Raw genomic sequence first — 21,742 nt, forward strand, 5'->3', positions numbered from 1 at the left:
AGACGATGTGATTAACTTAACCTTTTTTACACACATTAACCACAAGGATGACAGTGTATGTAAAACCACCTTGGTGTAACAAGTGCGCAGCAAAGGAAAATCTGTATTGTGCTGTACAGTCCGGATGAGGGGTAAAGAAGGAGTTTAGCTCAACTAGAGAACCTTCGCATCGATCCTTCCACCTGTGACAGTGAGAAACTGGCAGCTTTTGGCAGCCGCAAGGCGAACGCACGGCCGGTAAGCCTCCGCCCCCCCAGCCCCGAGCCTGTCCTCCCGAGGGCCCCAAGGGCCTTCTCCACCTCGGGGTAGGGACGTGCCTGCCCCCACCTGAGTCTCTCCTCGGGTCTGTCAGTCTGTCTCTCTCTCTCAGAAAGGCAAAAAGGGCGAGGCACCTCCTCTACAGGCCTCCTTGCAGACAGGAGTTCCCTGCGGTTCCCCAGATTCGAATCTCCACTCCAACTCCCCCAAAACACTAGTCTCAAAGCCCCCCGCCTTGCCGCTCGGATCCGTACCTCCGTGCTCGATGGCACAGAGGTGGCAAAGCAAGAGAGTACACACGCCCCCGGCCCTGGTCATCCGGGGGAGACTCTCCTCGCTAATTAAAGGCCTTGAACCTTTGGCGAGGCCAAGTTTGGGGGTACCTCCCGGCGCAGAGAAGAGCTGGCCTCGCTGCGCCGCGGCCGGGCCCGGAGGCACGCACGGCCAGGGCGCGCTGGCCCTTTAAAGGCACTCGCTTCCTGCGCCCGCGGCCCCTCCCTCGCCGTCGCCAGCTCCCGCCCCCGCCGAGGGTCACACTTGAACTTTAGCTCGCCCCGCGCGGCCAGGCGCCGGCGCTCCGCAGGCGGTGGCCGCCCCTTCGCACGTGTCGGAGGCGCTACCTCGGGCTGGGCGCTCCCGGCCCCCAGCACTCGAGGCCACTTCGAATAAAATCAAAACAAAACAAAATGCACACCGGCCTCCAAAATCTGCGCGGCCATCCCCGACGGGACTCCCGGCTCGCGCCCTGCCTGTCCCCTCCACCTGCAGCCCCGTCCCCGGGCGGCCGGGCTCCGAGGCCCCTCGCCGCGCTCTCCCCAGCCCAGCGCTGCGGAAACGGCTCCGCGGGGCGTCGCGGGGCTAGGAGGACGCGCGCCGCGGGGGCGGAGGGGAGCCGCCCTCACCCCCGAGGTTCTGGAAGAAAAGCAGCAGCTGCACGAGTCCGCGCGGGCCGTGGCGGAGCAGCTCCCAGTGAACCCCCCTTTCCTTCCACTGGCGAACTTTTCTGCCCGCTAGGAGGTCCACTTCTTGGCGTACTTTTTTCACTCCCTTAGGTCTCAACGAGCCCCTTCCCCGTCCCGCTCCAACTCTCACTTGAGCGCGCGCAGAGACACTTATTCCGGTCCCCCGACGGGTCCGGGGCAAGCCCACGACCCAGCCCTGCCGCTTCTCGCCCGCTCCCTTCACGCGCTGCCCGCGTGCTCTGCACTTTCAGCCCAAGCAAACTTGCCCAGCCGCCCCCTCATCTGCCCCACCGCGACCTCAGGAGGAGGCAGGCGGGCTGCCCGAGCCCCCCTCCCGCTCCGGCCGTGAGCCCCAAGGCCACTCACCTTCCAGCCAGCCGAGCTGTTGCTGTCGCCCTTATCCTTGAAGTAGGGCACGCTCTTGACCATCCACTCGTAGATCTGCGACAGCGTGAGCCGCTTCTCGGCCGAGCTCTCGATGGCCTTAGTGATGAGGTCGGCGTAGGACAGGTTGCCCCACGCGTTGCGGCGGGACGAGCTGCTCTTGCGCGGCTGCCCCGCGAGCGGCCCGGCGGCGGCGGCGGCGGGGGGCACGGGAGGGTGCTGCGACAGCGGTCCGGGCGGCGGGGGCTGCGGCGGCGCCGGGTGCAGGCAGCCCGCCTCCGGGCCCTGGAAGTCCCCGCACAGCCCCCCGGTGGCGGCAGCTGCGGCCGCCGCCGCCGCCACCGCGGCCGCCGCCACGGAGCCGGGCGCCTGCTGGAAGTCCCCGCTCTCCTCCAGCAGGCTCAGGTTGCTCATGAAGTCGGCGCTGACAGCGGCCGCTGAGGCCGAGGGCAGGCCCGCGGCGGCGTCGGGGTTCGCGGCCGCGCCGCCCGACGGCGCCGGGCTGGAGGTGGCCGAGTTGGACTGGCTAAACTCCGGCCTGGGTAGCGGCCAGGTGCACGAGCGCGGCCGGGGCAGCGGCTCGAAGTCCGGGTCGATCTCCACCACCTGGGGCGCTTCGGCCATGGTGACCCCCGCCCCTCCCCCAGCCGCGGGACTGCCAAGAAGTGAGAGAGCGCAGCACCGGGGGCCGAGGGGAGAGAGCGAGAAGAGCCGGTCCGAGATTTGCCGGGGCCGGGGGCGGGGGGCGGCGGGGGGAGTTGAGGTCGGTGCCGCGAGCGGACGGAAACCGGGAGGAAGGCGCGGCGGCGGCAGAGTGGAAGCGCGAGCCCAGAACTTAACTTCACAGGTCCATCAACATCTAGGCTCCTCCGGGTCCGCTGCACGGACGGGACGGCAGGCCAGAGTCGCCGGGCCCCGGCAGCGCCGGCGTCGCGCTCCTGCTGACACGGCCCGCGGAACGAAGGACGGACGGACGCCGCGGACCGTTCACTCTCCCGGGCTGCGCGACCGTGGCGCTGCTGCCTGTTGAATGTGGCGGCGACTGCGGCAGCTGCAGCAACTACGCTGCCGCCCGACTTACTGGATCTGCCGCCGTCCCCCGCCCGCGGCGGCGCGCGCGCGCCGGCCCGCCCCTGACTGACAGCCCGAGCGACCAATGAGCGCGCGGCGGCTCCGCCCAGGCAGCCAGTGGACGCCGGCCTGGGCGGGGCCCGGTTTTCCACCGGGAGGCCGCAGTGGGTTGGTGGGGGGTAGTGGGGTGTTTTTCTCTCCCACACACGGACACACACACACACACACACACACACACACACACACACACACACACACACACACACACACACACACACACACACACACACACACACACACACACACACACACACACACACACACACACACACACACACACACACACTCTCGCTCTCTTTTTTTTTTAAGCTCTCTGTTATTATTTTCTGGTAATTCTCGAGTGTTTCTGTGAGTCTCTCGCCCTCTCAGTGTTTTGATTGCTAGGAGGAAAACCAACGTGGAGGCGACGGCGACACTTTGTTTACTACTGAGGAGCAGAGACGAGTACTCGGGAAGCCCGAGTGGAACGAGTCGCTCGCTTCGCCTCGACCTCCGCTCGGGGCCCAAAGCGGGGCCTGGCGGGGGCCGGGGACGCTCAGCGCTCCGGGGGCGCTGGGTGGGCGGGCGGGCGGAGGCGGCCTCGCTGCATTCTGCTCAATCACCACCTCTCGACTCTGCCCACGATTTCTTTGCAGAGAAACGTGGGGAAGTCGGTGGGTTTTGTTTTTGTTTTGTTTTGTTTTCCTTTCCCTGCGACGTGTCGAGTCCTCCGGCCCCCGTGCGAGCCGCACACGCCACCCGGAGCAGGGGCTCTGACGGTCAAGTCCGCGCGGAGGACGCAGTCGCTGCAGCTTCCGCGCCGGGAACCCACCTGTCCGCACCCGCGGGCTGAGTCTCTGCGGTTGGGTGTAGACGGGGGCCAGTTGTCCAGCCCAGCAGCCACCAGCCGGGTTCACTCCATTCTTGACTTAACTAGAAGTGAGGGAAGGGAGCTCGGCACGGGCCGAAGATGGTCCTATCTCACACGCACCATCGGGCCCAAAGGCATCCTCATCCTCGTGCCCTCTTCCCTTGGGCGGGAATCTCAGACTCTGTCCACTGAGTCAGTCCGGGGCGACGGGGAAGGGGTCAGAGGAGAGCATTTAGTGAGAGCCTTGTCACTTTATTACTTACCCTAATTAAGTTTAACCGTCTGCTTGCCATTTCTTTGCTATTTAGAATGGAAGTGCTGAGGTGTTGAGAAGTGAAAACGGAAGAGGGGAGAGGACCAGAGCCTTGGGGTGCAGCCCTGCCCCACTCGCAGGTGTTCCTTTAGGCTGCTTGCTCCGTGCGTCCATCAACCCACCCCACCTTTCCCCATCTGGGCTCCAGGTCCAGGACGTCCTGCCGAGATCGGTGGGGCAAAAGGTAGGAAGACAATGGCCCTTGTGTCTCAGGGATTAGAAGAAACAGTCGTCAAGTTTTGTTTTCTTTTGCCTTTTTTTTTTAGGAGGAATATGGAAGGCATTTCCTTTCAGAGGGATGGGATCACTTAAGATGGAAGATTGACCGTAGGGTTTTAAATATCTTGTCCAAAATGACAGCTCCCAATTCCAAAAAAAAAAAAAAAAAAAAACCCTTTTTCTGACAGGTGGTTCTTCTGTTGAAAAAGTGGCACCTAAAGAAAATGAGGCCTCGTTTACAAAAGTTTGAAAAGACTGAAAGATTTATTCCTCCTTGACATTCTCACTCATCCAAACTCCTATTTCTTCATAATCCTCTTATCACAACAGCTACCCAGTGATAAGGGGGCTGGGTGGAGGTTTGAGCCTGATAGATTGAAGCTAGGGTTGGTTCCCATCCTGGTCTTGTGGTCTCTGCGTTTACTATCAAATTTGGACTGTTTGGGCCTCCTCTGCCCGCCGCTAGGGGACCTCAGTAACCCAGACGAGCTGAAAGGAAGGCCGTAATGTAGAACTACTGCTTCCCTCAACCTTTGCCACTGCACTCTGCAGGGGCAGCCCCCATTCAGACGGCCGCACCCTGCGAATAGGCGGTGCCCTAGTGGGTCATTCTTGGCAAAGGAAGCCAGCTGCAAATTTGGCCTTGCCTTCATTTCAATTCCGGTTTTTCAGGGCCTCAGTTGGAGGAGAGTATTTGGTTAAGAGGGTTTTTTTACAAACTTTCTCCCCAGATCCTTGAAATCTTCTGAGCTATCCTGCCTAATTGTTTCTGTAAGTGACATATTTGCTTTTGCTTGGTCTTTTTTAAAAATTTGACTTGAAGCAGGCCCAGAGTACCTTCAAGCACCAATGTCCCTGACACGTGGTTCCAAAAAATTAAAAATATATATTTAAAGGTTCTTATAGCTGCCTAAAATACCGTGGTATGTATCAATCTACTCATACAAGCTGGTGGATATTTGGCTTGTTTCTACTCTTTAGCGGTCACAAACCCTTCTGTAGTGAATGAATAACCTTATATAACTCATTTTGCATATGTGCAAGTATGTCTATAGGAGGAATTTCCAGAAAAGAGATCACTGGGTCAGCAGTTAAATGCATTTGTAATTTTGAGACACTGCCGAATTGCCCTCCCTAAGGGTTGTATCAAGCTGAACTTTCTTTTCAGCTAGACCTAGAGAATGATAAAGTTGAAAGTAAACCTGGAGATCATCCTGGTGGTCCCTTTAATTTATAGATAAGGAAACCGAGGCACAGAGAAGCTAACTGACATGCCCGAGTTCACACAAATAACAGTGGTGCTGTTAGAACTAGAGCTTCAATTTCTTGCTTTCCCATTCATAATCTTCTCAACACAAAGATAGAAAATTATAGGGCTTCCCTGGTGGCGCAGTGGTTGAGAATCTGCCTGCCAATGCAGGGGACACGGGTTCGAGCCCTGGTCTGGGAAGATCCCACATGCCACGGAGCAACTGGGCCCGTGAGCCACAATTACTGAGCCTGCGCGTCTGGAGCCTGTGCTCCGCAACAAGAGAGGCCGCGATGGTGAGAGGCCCGCGCACCGCGATGAAGAGTGGTCCCCACTTGCCGCAACTAGAGAAAGCCCTCGCACAGAAACTAAGACTCAACACAGTCATAAATAAATAAATAAAAGAACGTGAATTTCTTTAAAAAAAAAAAAAAAGATAGAAAATTATAAATACCCTGTAATCCCAATATGCGATAACCACGATAAAACTGTGGTGTATTTCTCTCCAGCCAATCCCACAGATTTTAGTAATTTTACTTAGATTAACTCCGCTGAGCTGGAAGTTTTGATTTAAAAGATTTTTAAAAAGCAGACACACAAAAAAATGTTAGTGATAGTAAGATAATAAAAAAGATTACAAAAGAAGTGGTTTGGGGTTTTTTTAGTCAAAAAATGTAAACGTTTTCTTTGAAGGATGGCAAGGATTTAGGTTGACACTAGCTCTGCTTAAGAGAAAAAGGTTTATTTCTTTTCTCCTTCAGTATTTTTTTTGTGGTAGCTGTTTGCTTAGAAGGCTTTTTCTAATGATTCTCACTGATTAATAAGTAAGTATGAATCATTATCATGGGTTCATGTGGCCAAATTGAGAAGAAAAATGTTTCATGTCAGGTTAGGACAATTAAAATGAAAAAGGAAGTTTATCCTCACAAAGCCCATCTCACAAACCAATGTGGTATTCTTTCCTCTGCCTCTTTTCAGGGTAATTATTACATCATCCTTGACAGGAAGACTGAGGGATGGTTCCCTTTGATCAATTCCCAGGCAGAAATTTCTATATGTACCCCTCACCACCAACACACTGATCTCTGGTTTAAATTCTTACTTATCAAAAAATAGGTAATTTAAGTCCAAGTTAATGAGTAAAAAGCCTGGATGCTTATTCTTCAGTCACAGCACCTAACTTCATACTCCACCTTCCCTTTCCCCAGAACTGCCCATTTCCAATATTTTGTCTAAATCATTAGGAGGTACTGCTATCAACTTAAAACAAGCTTTCTTCAATTTGCTCATAGAAAATAATGATATGAAACAACACAGCTTCAGCTTCTTAAACCAGTGTCCTGAAACCTGTCCTATTAAGTGGTAGTTATAGCAATATCAGAAGTAGCCATTCATTTTTCTCGAGGGGTTATTTCCTTCGGATTTTGTCCTTCATTCAGCAAATACTTGTAGAGCACCTATGTACAGGCCAGGTGCCATGCATCACACAGTACATTGGTTTTTCTTTTTTTTTTTTTTTTCTTCAGAGTATTGTTTTGATGGCAAATTCCTTGAGGTCATAAATAGTTTATTTTCCTTTATATGATATTTGATGTCAGAATTAAGACTATGTCACTCTTTAAATAATCAGCAATGCATACTGACAATATTTATTTGAAGGAATTCCACAAAAAAAGTATTTGATAGATACAAGGAATGCTAAGGCAGAAAAGAATTGATGTATTATAGTCACCATTTTGAAGAAAAATAATAAGATGAGATAGAAAAGCTGAATAAATGAACATCCGCAGGTGTTGGGAGTATGAGCTCTGGCCACCAGGCCTTGGGATTTGGATGATCTTGCCCCAAATGGACAAAAGACACGGGATATGTCAGATTATTTGTCTATCACAAATAAAGATGATGCTTACTAATCTGTAACTGGAGAGAAGCATTGGGCAAATCATAAACCAGAGATCCAGCATTTTCTATTGTGCTGTGAAGAAAGATGTGTGTCAGCTTCGATAAACTCTATCCCTTTGCTTTAAGTGTTGGTGAGAGACTACTTGTGGGTCCCTACAACAATACTAAAAATGTATTTGGAGATAATCTAAATGACCAACAATAGAGAATGGTTAAATGCCTGTAAGGTAGAATCATATATAGTCATTTAAAATAAAGTGGACCAAGCATACATAATGGCATTGCGACAATGCTGGTGATACAATATTTAAAAGGTTGGAGGTACCACTGTCGGCTAAAAAATTTTGGCAGTGGTTATATCTGGGTGATGGATTTATAGGTGATCGTTACAGGTCTCACACAAACCCCTCGTTTTACAGGTAAGAAAACAGACAATGAGAAGTTAAGTGATTTGCCCGAGGCTGTACAGTTAAGTGAAGAGCTGGGCCAGAATTCAGACCTCCTAGCATTCAGGCCAAAACTCTTTCTTTGTATTGCATTGCTTTTCACTTTACCTTTCTAACTGGAGGTTTTTAGACTATTTAATGAAATTCAGCCTATTTTAAACACTAGGTCTTTAACTATCTTTGAGACAATAAAATTACTCTCCCAAACTCCAAACTGCCTGCACATGACAATTAAAATTTTTTCTAACATTAAGGACTGAGAGTTGCCATAAAAATTAATGGATGGCACATGAAAGCCCAAATTCTTTGAATATCACAAATCTGAATTTTGCACTCATGCTTGAAACACAATGTGTTTTCACTATTTTATTTCTGTTTCATGTCATATTAAAGCTCTTAACATGCTTCCCAAAAAAGGGGGGACATATGTATTAAATAAGAAAAAGCTGCCATGTAGATCACAGATGGCAGTACATTTTTGGCAGAAAGGAAGTTTAACAAGGCGTTCTACTTATTTACTTGGAAAACTAACATGTATGAATGTTCAAGTTAAGTGGTAAGAATTAATTGCTGTTTTACTATAATCAGTTTTTTCCAATCAAATTGCCCTATTTCCATAACATTACAGTAGAGAAAGGGCGTCAAATGTGATTGTAAACCCCTGGGAGTCCACGACAGTAATGAAAGAATGAAGGAAGAAGAAACAGCGTTTTATAGTAACTAACCATGTTGCTTGCCATTTGTTGATAAAAGTCAATAACAAGAGGTAATGACTGTATAGTCAGTGTACATGTGTTTTTAATATGACATGTATAGTCACTGACTGTGTCAGTTATGGTGTAAAAACAGGAGGTAAGAGTTTATCAAATTTCAGATTTGGCTGACTCAACACAGCCCACCCATATGCAAAGTCTGCTATGCCAGAGAGTAAACATAGATGAATAGTGAGTATTTCTCTGGAATACCAGGTTTTTATTTTGTGGTAAATACAGCCTTTAAAACACACTGAAATATTCTATATTCTAAGGTTTAACATTTTAAAATGGAACTTCCAATTAGCTGATCACTGATATCATGCTGAAGGAAAAAACTGATTTGTCTCATATGATGCCGTTATATACTTTAAATAATTTTGTGTTTGAACAACAAACTGAAAACAGAACATTTGACAGCTACATTGCATGCCTGCACTCCAGAAGATTACAACCTGGAAAAACTCTTTCCACAATCCGAGACTAGGCTCGGTGAGATCTCGCCCTCCTATTTTTCAGATTTATATATCATCTGAAACAAGATGATATGTATATTGATAAATATAAATATATATCTCTTGTTTCAAAATGTTTTCATTTCTAAGCCATAAATCACTTTTTACTCAGAAGCAGAATATACACATTTTCTTTATGCCCCAGTGTTAATAAAAACTACCATTTTTCAACAGTAATTATGGACTAAGCACTATATAGCTATTATATGAATCAGTCCTCAAAGCCAACCAGTAATGTAGGAATTATTATGATTCATATTTTACAGAAATTGAAACTGAGGTACAGAGAGCTAAGAAACTTACTTAATGTTGTACTTTAGAAGCTTATCTAATTGTAATCAGACTTGATCCTACTGTTATCAAAATCCAGAGCTCATGTCCTGGTTAACACACCTTCTGCCTCCGTAAAATGTTGGGATTTTTCTAGAGCCCTAGAAATTAACCAGAGGTTAATTTGATGATTCAGTTTTTTGCCAGAAAATTGACATTGGAACATTTTGGGGGGTGGAGGGATCTTTGTCAGCAATCAGCTCTGCCTGAAACCAGTTTAGTTTATGTTAATGAAAGAAGCCTAGAGATAGAATATAAATGACAATAATAATGCTGACGTTTGCATTTGTATAACACAAATGATGTCGGGGATTTCAAGCCATTAGCACTTGCTTATCTGAACAGACAGCCTCAGACCATCTACATCTACAGTAAGAGCAACCTGCCCTTCCAGAAAGGTTGGCTCATCTGGAACTCTTTCCAAAGCTCTCCTGATCCTCAATAAAGCACATCAAACCAAGTTCACCAGGTCTCCTGAGCTCTATCCCCACCAAAGAAAGTGGTTAGCTTTGGATCTTTATCTAAAAGCCATTCCTCACATGAGTTTCAGAAGCTCAGATTTAGCTTAGAACAAGTGAACATGATATTTTACAATTCAAATGAGGGACCTTACGTTATTCCAATACTACTGAATCCAACTCTATTGCTGAACATGCTGGGGATTGATCAAAGCCATAAGGTTTACTTTCATGAGACAGTAAACAAAATTAAGAGCAAAACAAACAAAACCCTTGTGTTCCTCTCCACCTCAAAGTGAATTGGAAAGTGCCCTCTCCACCACCAGGTGAGCATAAAATATCAGGAATATTTGTAAAGCACCTTTAGAAAATCTTACTTTGGGAAGGGGATGGGTTCCTATCTTAATGCCCCCAGTTTTCATAAAAAGCATGAATAAGACACCCTTCAGCTAAGAGTTTAGGCTGTGTTCTCCTGTCTTCAGCCTCCCATCACAGAGACATATCAGCAGCCTCTGTGGCCCACAGACTACAGGCCAGTATTAGTCAGAAGAGCTTATCTGTGGCTACCTTCCTTCCAGTCAGTTTAAATTGCCAATGAATCACGGAAGGGAAATCACCCCTCCATGCTTTCCCATCCCCAGGAGATGTCCTAGTTTTAATTAGCCAGTGCATCCAGTTGTGAGAGTCAGCAGATAATCATAATTTTGTATGATAATCAAGTAAAATCAGTATAATAATCCAAATATATTATCTCTTTTCTTCAATAGTTGTATATTTGATACTTGATTTGATGTTTTACTTTTTATTGTAGACACAAACCGACAAGGCCTGGGGAAAGGAGCAGAATGCCTCCACCTGGATAGGAAAACAAATCACGTGTGTCCCTCGCTCATCTCCAGCCAAGGCTATAGTGTGAGTAGAAAGCTCTGGAAACACAGTGGCTCTCTTATAGATCACAGTAGCTGTTTTATCAAGTATGCTGTGATGTTGGCCCTACCTGCAAAATATGATAAAATTAAATCACCAATGGCTCTTCCAAGAAAAGCAGAAAATCAACAAAGCACGATCAACTGAAGTTCTTTTATTCCCTAAGTAGTGTTCAATTTATTCTGCATTTTGAAATTTTATCTTGATATTACTTGCCACCTACATAGCTCAAAGAGGTATTGTAAGGATTAAAGTAATGTCTTAAAGTGCTTTGAAACAGGGATGAAATGTTTGTTCTTTGACATCGGTACAACCTCGTGGGTAGGTTTTTGTTACTATACGAATGACTTCAGCTTAGGTAAACACATGATTTCTAAATCACTGATATTTGTTCTAAATCCTGCTATGACTCCTTCATGTTCAAATGTTTTGCACATCGGTCGCCCAAATCCAACTGATTCTTTGTGGATTCAGAGATAGTATGTATAACATCCATGGAATGTCATAGCAAGAATTTAGGAAAAGTCTCCAATCTCAGGGATTTTTATTACTTATCCATGCCCTACAGCTGAGTTTTAAAAGGAAAAACTCATGGAAATGACTTGAGAATTCTGAACCATCGATGCACCTTTTTATGTGGCCTGATATACCAAAACATTGCTATAAAGGCTTTAAAAATCCTCTGACATTATGCTTGATAGTCTCAGCAGGCAATTAAAAAGCGGTTAAAAATAAAGTTAGCTGACTCATTTTGGTAGTTTAGCTGATGATGATTCTGGCAGCTTCATTTAACAGATAATGTTATCATAGAAAGCAGCACAACTTTAACAATAGAGCAAATTTCTCTAAAACAATTGCAGAAGAGAATTGATACAGTGTATTCTTTGGTTTTCTGTGGCTCTTTTGGGGGGGCAAAATTCTTAAAAAACTAAACCCACTCAAACACCACAGCATGTTTTGTAAGAGTTAGATGTCTCCAAGAAACATAACAACTGGAGACAAATGACTTCCTCATGAAAACAGAATAGTCCTACAACATTAGCACTCTCAAAAAAAAAAAAAAGAAGAAAGAAAACAAAAACATACAGAACAGAAACAAGAAAAAGTATTCTACTTAAAGGGAATTGGAATATAATGGCTTCTGGGTCCCGAATTTTTTTTCTAGGTCTGATTTTTTTTTTTAAGACTATCGAAATACTTATTTAGAAACTAGCTTCTAAATGCTTGATTAATTACCTGTTAAGACAATTGATTAAGGTTAGCTTTAGTAATTTTAAAGCATTCTTTTAGATAAACTGCCTTTCAAACTTTGAACCATAAACTATGTTTATTTAGGAAGTCACGTGAAGAGTAATTCATGATGTTTTTTCCAATCTTCTCAGGTTTAATGCCTTACGTATGAGAGAGAATAAAGTGATTTTGATAGTTAAAAGAAAAAAGAAACATTTAGGAATAAGGCAGTAGCTTAACGTTAACGTTCACTTTTATAATTAAAAAGAATTCATGTTTGTTCATGTAGACAAATTATTTTAACAAGAAATACCACCTGTATTATCAGATTCTGCAGTTATTCCTAGATTAGTTATTCTTGGCAACGGTACTGTAAAACTGTGTCACCCTGTGTGTGTGTGTGTGCACGCACGTGCGCAAGCCTGAGGGCGTACACGCTCACGTTCCTATGTGTACACACCAGGATTCTATTAAAAGATCGTAAATGCCACCTTATTTTCACAACCTAATTAAAACATACAACCAATTCAGTCACTGATTGATAAACAGAAATTGATGAGAACCATGGAAACCTCTTAAATCAGGAATCAGGAGGACCTGAAATTAAGAAACAAAAGAAGTTGCTAAAATTACACAGTCAAGGTAAGAATTTGTAATGTAAATGTTACCCCCAAACACTTAAAGGTGTGAAAGTTTTTTATTAGGAAGGACCTTCACAGCTACATTTGCTGATAAATTCTTAAACTGGTCATAATGGAAAAATTATTTTTAAATGGGTCGTGATGAAGAAATTATTAAGGTGGTCATAATGGATAAAGTACTCTCTCTTGTTTCCCAGAGAGAGTCAAAGGCCTTTCCTGAGTTGGACCCAGGTGAGGGGACATCGGTGTTCCTTAGTGCACACTCACTTCCATCTGCTGCCCTGCACCGCGTTCTTCTCTTAGGCAGCTGAGAACGACAGCAGGAGAGAGAAGCGAGGGGAAATTTTTAAATCGTGATATCCTACGCAATTTAAAATCCTCAGTGTGCTGTGGTACCCATACATGGCACTCGCGCTGGTATCCACCAGACATCACACTGCTCCCAAGCTCGCAACTTCTCCCTTTAAATAGTACCTGTTGCAATCTTAGATTGAAGTTAGTGCATCTAGATTTTGGGGGTTTGAGGAACCTGACTGTTACGGGCTACACTGCATCCACCCCTCCAAATTCATACTTTGAAGCCCCCAGAACCTCAGAATGTGAGTGCGTTTGGAGAAAAGGCCTTTAAAGAGGTGCTTAAGTTAAAATGAGGCCATTAGGGTGGTCCCTAATCCCATCTGACTAGTGTCCTTATGAAAAGGGGAAATGTGAGCACACAGAGAAACACTAGGGGTGTGTGAGCACACACAGAGGAGAGATGATGTGAGGACATAGCAAAGAAGGAGGCTGACCGCCAGCCAAGGAGAGAGGCCTCAGCAGAAACCAATCCTGCTGACACCTTAATCTTGGACTTCTAGCCTCCAAAACTATGAGAAAATTAATTTCTGTTGTTTAAGCCAATCGGTCTGTGGTATTTTGTCATGGCAGCCCTAGAAAACTAATCCACTGGCTAAAGGATCAGTTACGTTTTTCCAAAGGTTAGGGTAGATTTTTAACATTCCACTGAGGGACTAAAGGGCCCTAACCCAAAAATGCAGTTAAGCAAATAAAGCACTAACTTGAGAGCAAAGTCTCAACAAAATCCATGCTGCTAATGCACGGTTTATGAACAAGAAGCATGGTCAGCATCAGAGGAAAACATGCATCTAGAACTTACTATGTTCCAGGCACCGTACCATATAAACTCATTGCATCTTCCCAAACCCTGTGGGGGAGGCACTCTTTGACAGAAGAGGGAATGGGGGTCCGTGGAGGTTGAGCAACTTGCACAAGGTCCCCTAGCTAACAAGGATACCTACCCAACAGTCTGCTCCAGAGTCTTTGCTCTTCAACAGTAATCCGTGTGGCTTCTTTAGTAAGTAGATCTAATACTTGTTACCCCTCCGTCACCAACCCAGCAGAGGGCAGTGAACTGTGGTGAGAGGATCGCTAGCGTGGAAGGTTGAAGGACCTAAATCCAGATGCAAACTCTTACTCCTTATTCCTCCAGGCAGTTTCCTTATCTGACTAAGGGGAATGATAATACTTGCTGCTGTGAGGCTCCACTGAGATAATTATATGAAAGCGCCTGCAGGTGGGATTAGCCCCAGGCATTGCAGACTTGTTTACAAGGTCTGAGATTCCTTTTAAAGATAATTCAGAGGGGCTCTCTGCTGAGTGGCAACCCACCATCCACCATGGCTCTTCCGGTCCATCAAAGGCTTAACTTCCGCTTCCAGTTAGTCTTGTATCTGTAGTGCATGAGGGCTCAACCATGCCCGCCCGTACAGGTCCACTACCCCTTGCCCTCAGTAAACCATCATGTGGACAAGTAAGAATGGCAGGGGAAAGAGGGCCTCACTCTCCCTTCCCTAGCCCCTGGAGGTCTACTCTCCCACCTTCCCTAGGCTTCTGGAGAGCCCTTAGAAATATCACATTTAGGAAAAGCAGCCTTTGGATGAAAGGCATTTTTGTGTGCGGCTCGTTGAAAGAATGGGAAGGCCAGCCTATTGAATAAGGCAAGGGTAGACCAGATCCTCTGGTGGTCCCCTCAGGAGCCTACAGAACCCGCATGAGGTCCCTCCCTCCCACACCCAGCTACCCAAAGTGCATTCAAGCTCCCACCACCACCCCCCAACCCCTCCAGGCCCATGTGGCTGAAGGCACCCTAATGCCAGACCAGCCTTTCCTGAGACCAGCCTCAGATGTCCCGACTGGATCCGGTCCACCCAGATTGTAAATACTGGCCATCCACATAACCTCTGTGGCTCCCTTGCAGGCCCGGGCCTTTTGGAATCACAACTGACACTGTGAGTTGTCAGTCGGTCACCCCCATCTCTCAGACTCGGTCTCATCCGCGTTGTCCACGCCTCTGCCGTCCACCTGCTTGGGCTGATGACAACATTTCATTATTTCCCTTCCTAGTCATAAGGTTAACCCCGGGCCTCTCGATGGGCAGGGAAACACTCTTCGGAGAACCTGCTTTTGAAATCGACACTCCCCACACACGCTTGCATTCCTCTCAGCTCACATTACCGCAGCTGCTCCCTCGTCTGGATCTAAACCCTCATCTCGTGCCCCGCGCAGCCGAATTACGTTGCCCAGGGAGCTTTTAACATCTTGGCAGGGACAGAGCGCAAGCCTACCCCACTGGAGACTAGCTGGGCTGGGCCCTGTATTTGATAGCCATCTTAACATGTTCAGAGCCATAGGAATTTTCTCCCCCTGTGCTGCTGGTTTCTTTCCTTACTACTAAACTTTGCAAAATAAATGACAAGAATGCCGCAGGCCGGGCTAAATTCAGTGCACAATCTCTAGCTGTGCAGCATAGCCAAAGGCACATGCACGGGCTTGCTTTTCTCTCTCATGGAAATAAACAGTCCAAGAAGCAGAGCACTCACTTTTTAAAAAAAAAAATTTAATTAAATTTATTTATTTATTTATTTATTTATTTATTTATTTATTTATTTATTTATTTATGGCTGTGTTGGGTCTTCGCTGCTGCGCGCGGGCTTTCTCTAGTTGTAGCGAGCGGGGGCTACTCTCCGTTGCAGTGCACGGGCTTCTCATTGCGGTGGCTTCTCTTGTTGCGGAGCACGGGCTCTAGGCACGTGGGCTTCAGTAGTTGCAGCACACGGGCTCAGTAGCTGTAGTTCAAGGGCTCTAGAGCGCAGGCTCAGTAGTTGTGGTGCACGGGCTTAGTTGCTCTGCGGCACGTGGGATCTTCGCGGACCAGGGATCGAACCCGGATTCTTAACCACTGCGCCACCAGAAAGCCCCAGAGCACTCACTTTTTTTAGGACCAGATGTTCATTCACCGCATGACGTGGGTTGTCCTGCCAGTAAAGAGCAGGGAGCCCAGTGGTCCAGACTGACCAGATCAGTGTGGCACCCGACACCCGAGAATGTCATCTAGCCGTTCCCCACGGTATATTCTTGCCACACCTCAAGTGAATGGCCAAAGGGTCCAAGCCCAAACTACCATCTAACTGAAAGCTATTACAATCTAGGATTTTAAAGTTACATATCCTAGACCATCACAAGGTGTAGTAGACCACGTGCAGTTGAGTTTTGCCATTTCTTTCCGTTTGAGGGATCCCCATACGTAATTGTCCACAGTTGTTATGGGACATCAGAGAGCCAGCATGAAGTCTTGTGTCCAGGAGAAGTTCACTGATTCCAAACATATTACACAGCTGTCACGTTAGTTTGGTTTTTTTTTTAATAAATTTATTTATTTATTTTTGGCTGCGTTGGGTCTTCGTTGCTGCGTGCAGGCTTTCTCTAGTAGTGGCAAGCAAGGGCTACTCTTTGTCGCGGTGCGTGGGCTTCTCATTGTGGTGGCTTCTCTTGTTGCGGAGCACGGGCTCTAGGCGCACAGGCTTCAGTAGTTGTGGCATGCGGGCTCAGTAGTTGTGGCTTGTGGGCTCTAGAGCGCAGGCTCAGTAGCTGTGGCGCAAGGGCTTATTTGCTCCACGGCGTGTGGGATCTTCCCAGACCAGGGCTCAAACCTGTGTCCCCTGCACTGGCAGGCAGATTCTTAACCACTGTGCCACCAGGGGAGTCCACGTTAGTTTTTAACACAGAAAATGATTCTCTGCAAACTTAGCCAAGATGATTTATTAGCTTTGATCTTCTAATTGAACTGTGTTTCTCTCCCATGCCATCTTCCTCCATCATTTTCCAATTAACCTGATGGGGCAAAAGAAAAGTTGCCCAAAAACCCGTTTTCACTCTGATAAAAGTGTTTTTTAATAACGTTTAACAGCAATGTTTTAGTGCCCCCTACTGGTATGTGACATTAGTGGTCCATTTGCAAAAAAGGTTCACTTACCTTTTAGAGAAAAGATAATAAAAGATAACTGATAGAAAAGAAAAAAAGAGAGAGTCTTTTATGAGCCTTTAAAATTTGTCTAATTTTTATACTATATAAATACTTAAGAGTAATAGATACTCTACCATTTTTATTATTGTTCATTGTATAGGCATATTTTAACATTAAACATCTTGATTAATTTATATCTTTCACTCTATCCAGTATTTAGTTGGGGTGAAAAAACCTTTATCAGTTTCATTTTGGGAACTGGATCATTTTTATTTAATAAGTAAATATACTCATTAAGAGAGAATTTCCATTAGATCTTCACACCCTCTCTGAGGCTGCTTATTAGTCTAAAATGGAACCTTTGTTTCACTTCAGAAAAAGAGAGGAAGTAGGCTTTGGGAATGGATCCATCTTTAAAGGAAATTTATGCTTTGGATTTTTATGAACAATGGATAATAATTATGGAGGCAGATTGCTGAATAGCCATTATGATAAAATCCAAAATCCCAGTAAGGAGAAAGGACAAACACTCCATGCCATAAGAGATCAGGAGACGGAAGAACTACTAGAGGGGACAGGAAGTAAGGCAAAGAGGTGGGGGGGGGGGTAAGAGTTGGAACTGGAGTGATGAGTAATTAAATGTGGAGAAAGATTTTTGTCCCTGATAAAGCAAGCCCTGTTTTAGATAGTAAAATAATTTTGGAACAACGATTTGCACTTAGAAACCATTTTTTTCTCATTGTATTTGGGTAGAATGTGCAGCCAACTAGGGCAGAGGGAGCCCATATGGCCTAGAGCTCTCTGTCTACTCCTAGCCAACACTAAAGGGGAGAAAATGTAAGCAGGCGTCCAAGAACGCTCCACAGCCAACTGGAGCCTGGTCTGCGCTGAAAGGTCCCAAGGGCCCAAGAGGGGAAGATATGCAGTGATTCGGGGTTTCCACTTCAGTCAGTGATGGGCAAGCCTGTTTTTGAAAGCCAGAGGGAAACTAGAGATAGCTTCGTGTCAAAACTGGGCCAAGTGAAACCTTTCCACTCATAATCTTGCGCCAGGTTTGAAAGATTAGCCCTGACAGTGAAAACCACTCTCAAAGTATTAGATCCTCACAAAGAGCAAAGCTTCGCAGGAAATTTAAATTTCCCGAAATACTCTCCTCAAGGAGTTTCTAAGCTGTTTTCAATCCTTTAGGCTTGACCTTCCACTCAGACTTTTTTCCCTTATCCTACTTTTAATTTTAAAATTCATTGGAGGAGCATTTAAGATACATTTGTCATATAACTTTTATTTCTGTCACTTATTTCCACCTCTTGCTTTTAAAATCTGTTAAGTGAGAAGTGAACATTTCATCAAGGCATATACTTAAAATGTCCAAAACCATGGAATGTCTCAGTATGTGCTGCCAAAATCTTAATTCTAGGTATTTTAGCTTCAATTTTAATAACTGCCATCATTAGTCATACTGTAGGGGAAGAAAAGCTGCCTTAACTGACAGTTCTTCTAAAATCAAGCCTACCCATTATAATTTCGCAGGAACTAGACAACTTGAAAACTGTCTCCAGGGCCTATTTCTCATAAGGTCAGAAGCACATTATAAATTTAACTCAACTTTACATCTCAGCTCACGCTGTAGGGGAAGGGAAGGGACAGGACAAATTTTTTTTTTAAATAACCGAGCCTATTAAAATACAGATCGTTGTTATGAAAGAGCTCATATTCATCTGCATTCCATAGTTAGACTAAAATACCTAGCTCAAAAAAAGAATAAAAATGGACTGTCACCTACAAACACATTATGGCTTATCCAGTCTTGAATGGGGATGTGGGGCTTCTTGTTTTGAAATCACAACCCCTACAGGTAGGTAAAGTTGGAAACCCTGATATAAAAAGCAGTTGCCCTGATTTTCTTTATGCTGAGTTCTTACCACTAACTTAGAGAAAACCTAAGATTGCATAGTTGTTCAACAAGATACTCACTGATGCTTCCTTACACAATGTTTATGAATAAGAACTAACATTTAGTTCCTGCTGATTATGTGTCAGGCGCTGTCTTAAGCACTATATTATACAACATAGCACAACCCTATAGGCTAGGAACTGAGTTTTACAATCGCTATCAGATGGGGAAACTGAGGCACAGAGGCAGTAAGTAATTGACACACAGTGGCACAGCTGGTCATAGAGCCAGGCTACCCATGTCAGTGATCTAAGTGTTGTTTGCTGCACGGACCCTGGGCCACACTGCCCCGTGGGAGCAAGCGGGGAGTCCGGGGCTCGCGCTGCAGCGAGTGCCTGGGAGGAGGGCCCCCAGCAGCCAAGTGCTGAGCTGTGTCTTTCAGGGATGGTAAGGAGTTTCCCAATCAGAGAAGGGGTGGTGGTGCTCTAAACAGGGAGAAGAGCACATGGAAAGGTACAAAGGGATAAAGTTTGCCGTTTCATCAGTGCAGGGCTATGGAGGGCTTTTTGGGGGTAGGTTGGGGTGGGGAGAGGCTTTTTAAAAAGAAGATGATCATTATCAACACTGTGTTTTAAAACAAGATCACCCTGGAGAAATTGTGTGATCTATTTTCAGCTCTTTTAATCATGCACATAGAGGCGAATTCAACCCCATTGTTCTTGGGGAAGACAGGAAAGTGATGCTTCAGAAGATGCCAAGTGCTCCGCTATTCTCTTCTCACAAGACTCTGCTCCGTATATTATGTTTTCATTAGTGGGACGCCTCCTCCCCGAATCTGGATTTAGCCCACTCTGTGCTTATACATTACAAAATGATCTTACAAATGTGCTGAGCAGATGTTTGCAAGGATGGTGGAACTGAGGGAGAGATCTGGGGGTTCGATCCCTTCTCCACCTGTAACTGGATGGAGAGCGGGAAAGGGGCCTGGGCGGCTCAGCTTGGATGAGGCTGAGCTGTCTGTCCCTCAAGTGAGGGGAATCAAGAAAACTGACCTGAACTTGGGGAGATCTTTAGCACAAGAAAGTAGGTGGAGGTTTTCATATATCGGGATAGTTTAAGAAAACCTTGTCATTCTGTTATATTTTCATCAAATATTTATTGAATTTCAACTCTGCCAGCTAACATGCTAAACCTTGTTCACTGAAAATGAACAAGGCACATTTTGGGAACTTTGGCAACTTTGCTTAAAAAAAAAAAAAAAAAAGCAACCTCTTAGCTCTATTCTTCATGCCACTGATTTGGTAGTTATGGGTAAGGCCAAGAAGCATCCTAAATATTGCTTATTGAAAACCACCACAATAGGTGACGGGTTGGGGGAATGCTCTGGCTGTCCAGTGGTTAGGACTCGGAGTTTTCTCTGCTGTGGGCCTGGGGTTCGATCCCTGGTTGGGGAACTAAGATCCCACAAGCTGCATGGTACAGCCAAAAAAAAATGTGGGAATCCCAAAAATTTAAGAATTAAAAACAAATGATGATGAGAATGGGGTACCATGACTCAATTTCTGTCTTAAAAAAAATATGTACCCTGGACATGTCTGTCGGGTAGACACAGTGCTTTCCAGACCCAACTTCTCCTCCTAGATGGAGCTGACCTGCCTACAGCCCCTCGCTCAGGGAAGCTGCCCTGCACTGGTTAGGGCAGTGTTGACCAGGATTGAATAAAAAGGATCAGAGGTTCTGATCCCAGGGCCAGCCATCCACAGACAGGATCATGAGGTGGCCTAAAAGGATGGTTCTGGCCAATATGGAGTATGGTTGTTACTAAGCCAGCCAGATGGGCTCCTTCCAAGTTTAAGTATACAGGGTTGAGACAAAGTTGGCTCGTTGGTAGGGAGAGGAGGCCAGGGCAGCAGTAGCAAGAGCATGCAGACCATAAGAACCGGGCAGACAGGGGCTTCCCTGGTGGCGCAGTGGTTAAGAATCCGCCTGCCAATGCAGGGGACACGAGTTCAAGCCCTGGTCCAGGAAGATCCCACATGCCGCGGAGTAACTAAGCCCGTGCGCCACAACTACTGAGCCTGCGCTCTACAGCCTGCGAGCCACAACTACTGAGCCCTCACGCCACATCTACTGAAGCCCGCATGCCTAGAGCCCATGCTCCACAACAAGAGAAGCCACTGCAATGAGAAGCCCATGCACTGCAACGAAGAGTAGCCCCCTCTCGCCGCAACTAGAGAAAGTCCACGTGCGGCAACAAAGACCCAATGCAGGAAAGAAGGGAGGGAAGGAAGGAAGGAAGAAAGAAGGACCAGGCAGAGGAGCTGGCTCCTAGAAGGGCCTCTGATCCAGGTCAAGTCCATGTGGACTTATCACAAATCCTTTTTCTCTTAAGGGGGTTTGAGTGAGTGAGTCTTTGCTTCTGAAGTAACTAGTGCCTAGAAACCATCCCAGGAGTAGTGCAGAAGATGGATTGGCAGAAAGGCAGATTTTTGGCAACTCTGCATTTGATTAAATATTTTATTGCTCTCCTTTCAAATTATTAGTCCAATTGTTTTACATTAGATGCTGTCACTTGTCATTTTCCTCAGGCATTTTCTTTTCACTTTGTACTCCAGAATGGCTGACATTGTGTTCCTTAAACTTTGCATCTAATGGGTCCTCTATAAATGTTACATCTAGAAAGCATGGTGTGCTTAAAGACAACAGTCTACTCATAAGCTTTTTGACCAACAGGAAATTCAGGTTCCATAAACATAGTAGAACTCCAGTTTGAAAAAATAATATGATTAAATGTTTGTAAACACTTAGCATTGTTTCTGAATGTTAATTGAAGTCTTTGTTGAGGGCCTGCCACGTAGAGGCTCAATGTTCTGCTTACTCCTTTTTTTTTAAGTCAATAAATTTTTATTTGAGGAATTTCACATGCTATGATTCCTTCCACTGCCAATCCTCCAAAGTTTGATTCTTAATCTTCCCGA

The 21,742-nt window shown here is 45.9% G+C and overlaps 1 protein-coding gene and 1 long non-coding RNA gene across 5 annotated transcripts in view; one reads left to right on the forward strand and one right to left on the reverse strand.

Annotated features, from left to right (window-relative positions):
• The window catches only part of FOXO1 (forkhead box O1), a 92,343-nt gene extending 89,662 nt beyond the window's left edge, over nucleotides 1–2,681 (reverse strand). The window contains exon 1 of the mRNA XM_036831653.1: nucleotides 1,587–2,681. Coding sequence (XP_036687548.1) covers nucleotides 1,587–2,228 — 642 coding nt within the window. The 5' untranslated portion in view covers nucleotides 2,229–2,681. The remainder of the gene's footprint in view (nucleotides 1–1,586) is intronic.
• Nucleotides 2,682–2,989: 308 nt separating this feature from the next.
• Nucleotides 2,990–21,742, forward strand: part of LOC118884280 — a 57,213-nt gene continuing 38,460 nt past the window's right edge. For 3 of the 4 annotated variants that reach the window (XR_005017258.1, XR_005017256.1, XR_005017259.1), the window contains exons 1-2: nucleotides 2,990–4,082; nucleotides 10,581–10,681. This is a non-coding gene — a long non-coding RNA (uncharacterized LOC118884280). The remainder of the gene's footprint in view (nucleotides 4,083–10,580; nucleotides 10,682–21,742) is intronic. The other variant, XR_005017257.1, reaches the window with a different exon arrangement.

Source organism: Balaenoptera musculus, chromosome 18 (assembly GCF_009873245.2).
Source record: "Balaenoptera musculus isolate JJ_BM4_2016_0621 chromosome 18, mBalMus1.pri.v3, whole genome shotgun sequence".
Taxonomy (NCBI): domain Eukaryota; kingdom Metazoa; phylum Chordata; class Mammalia; order Artiodactyla; family Balaenopteridae; genus Balaenoptera; species Balaenoptera musculus.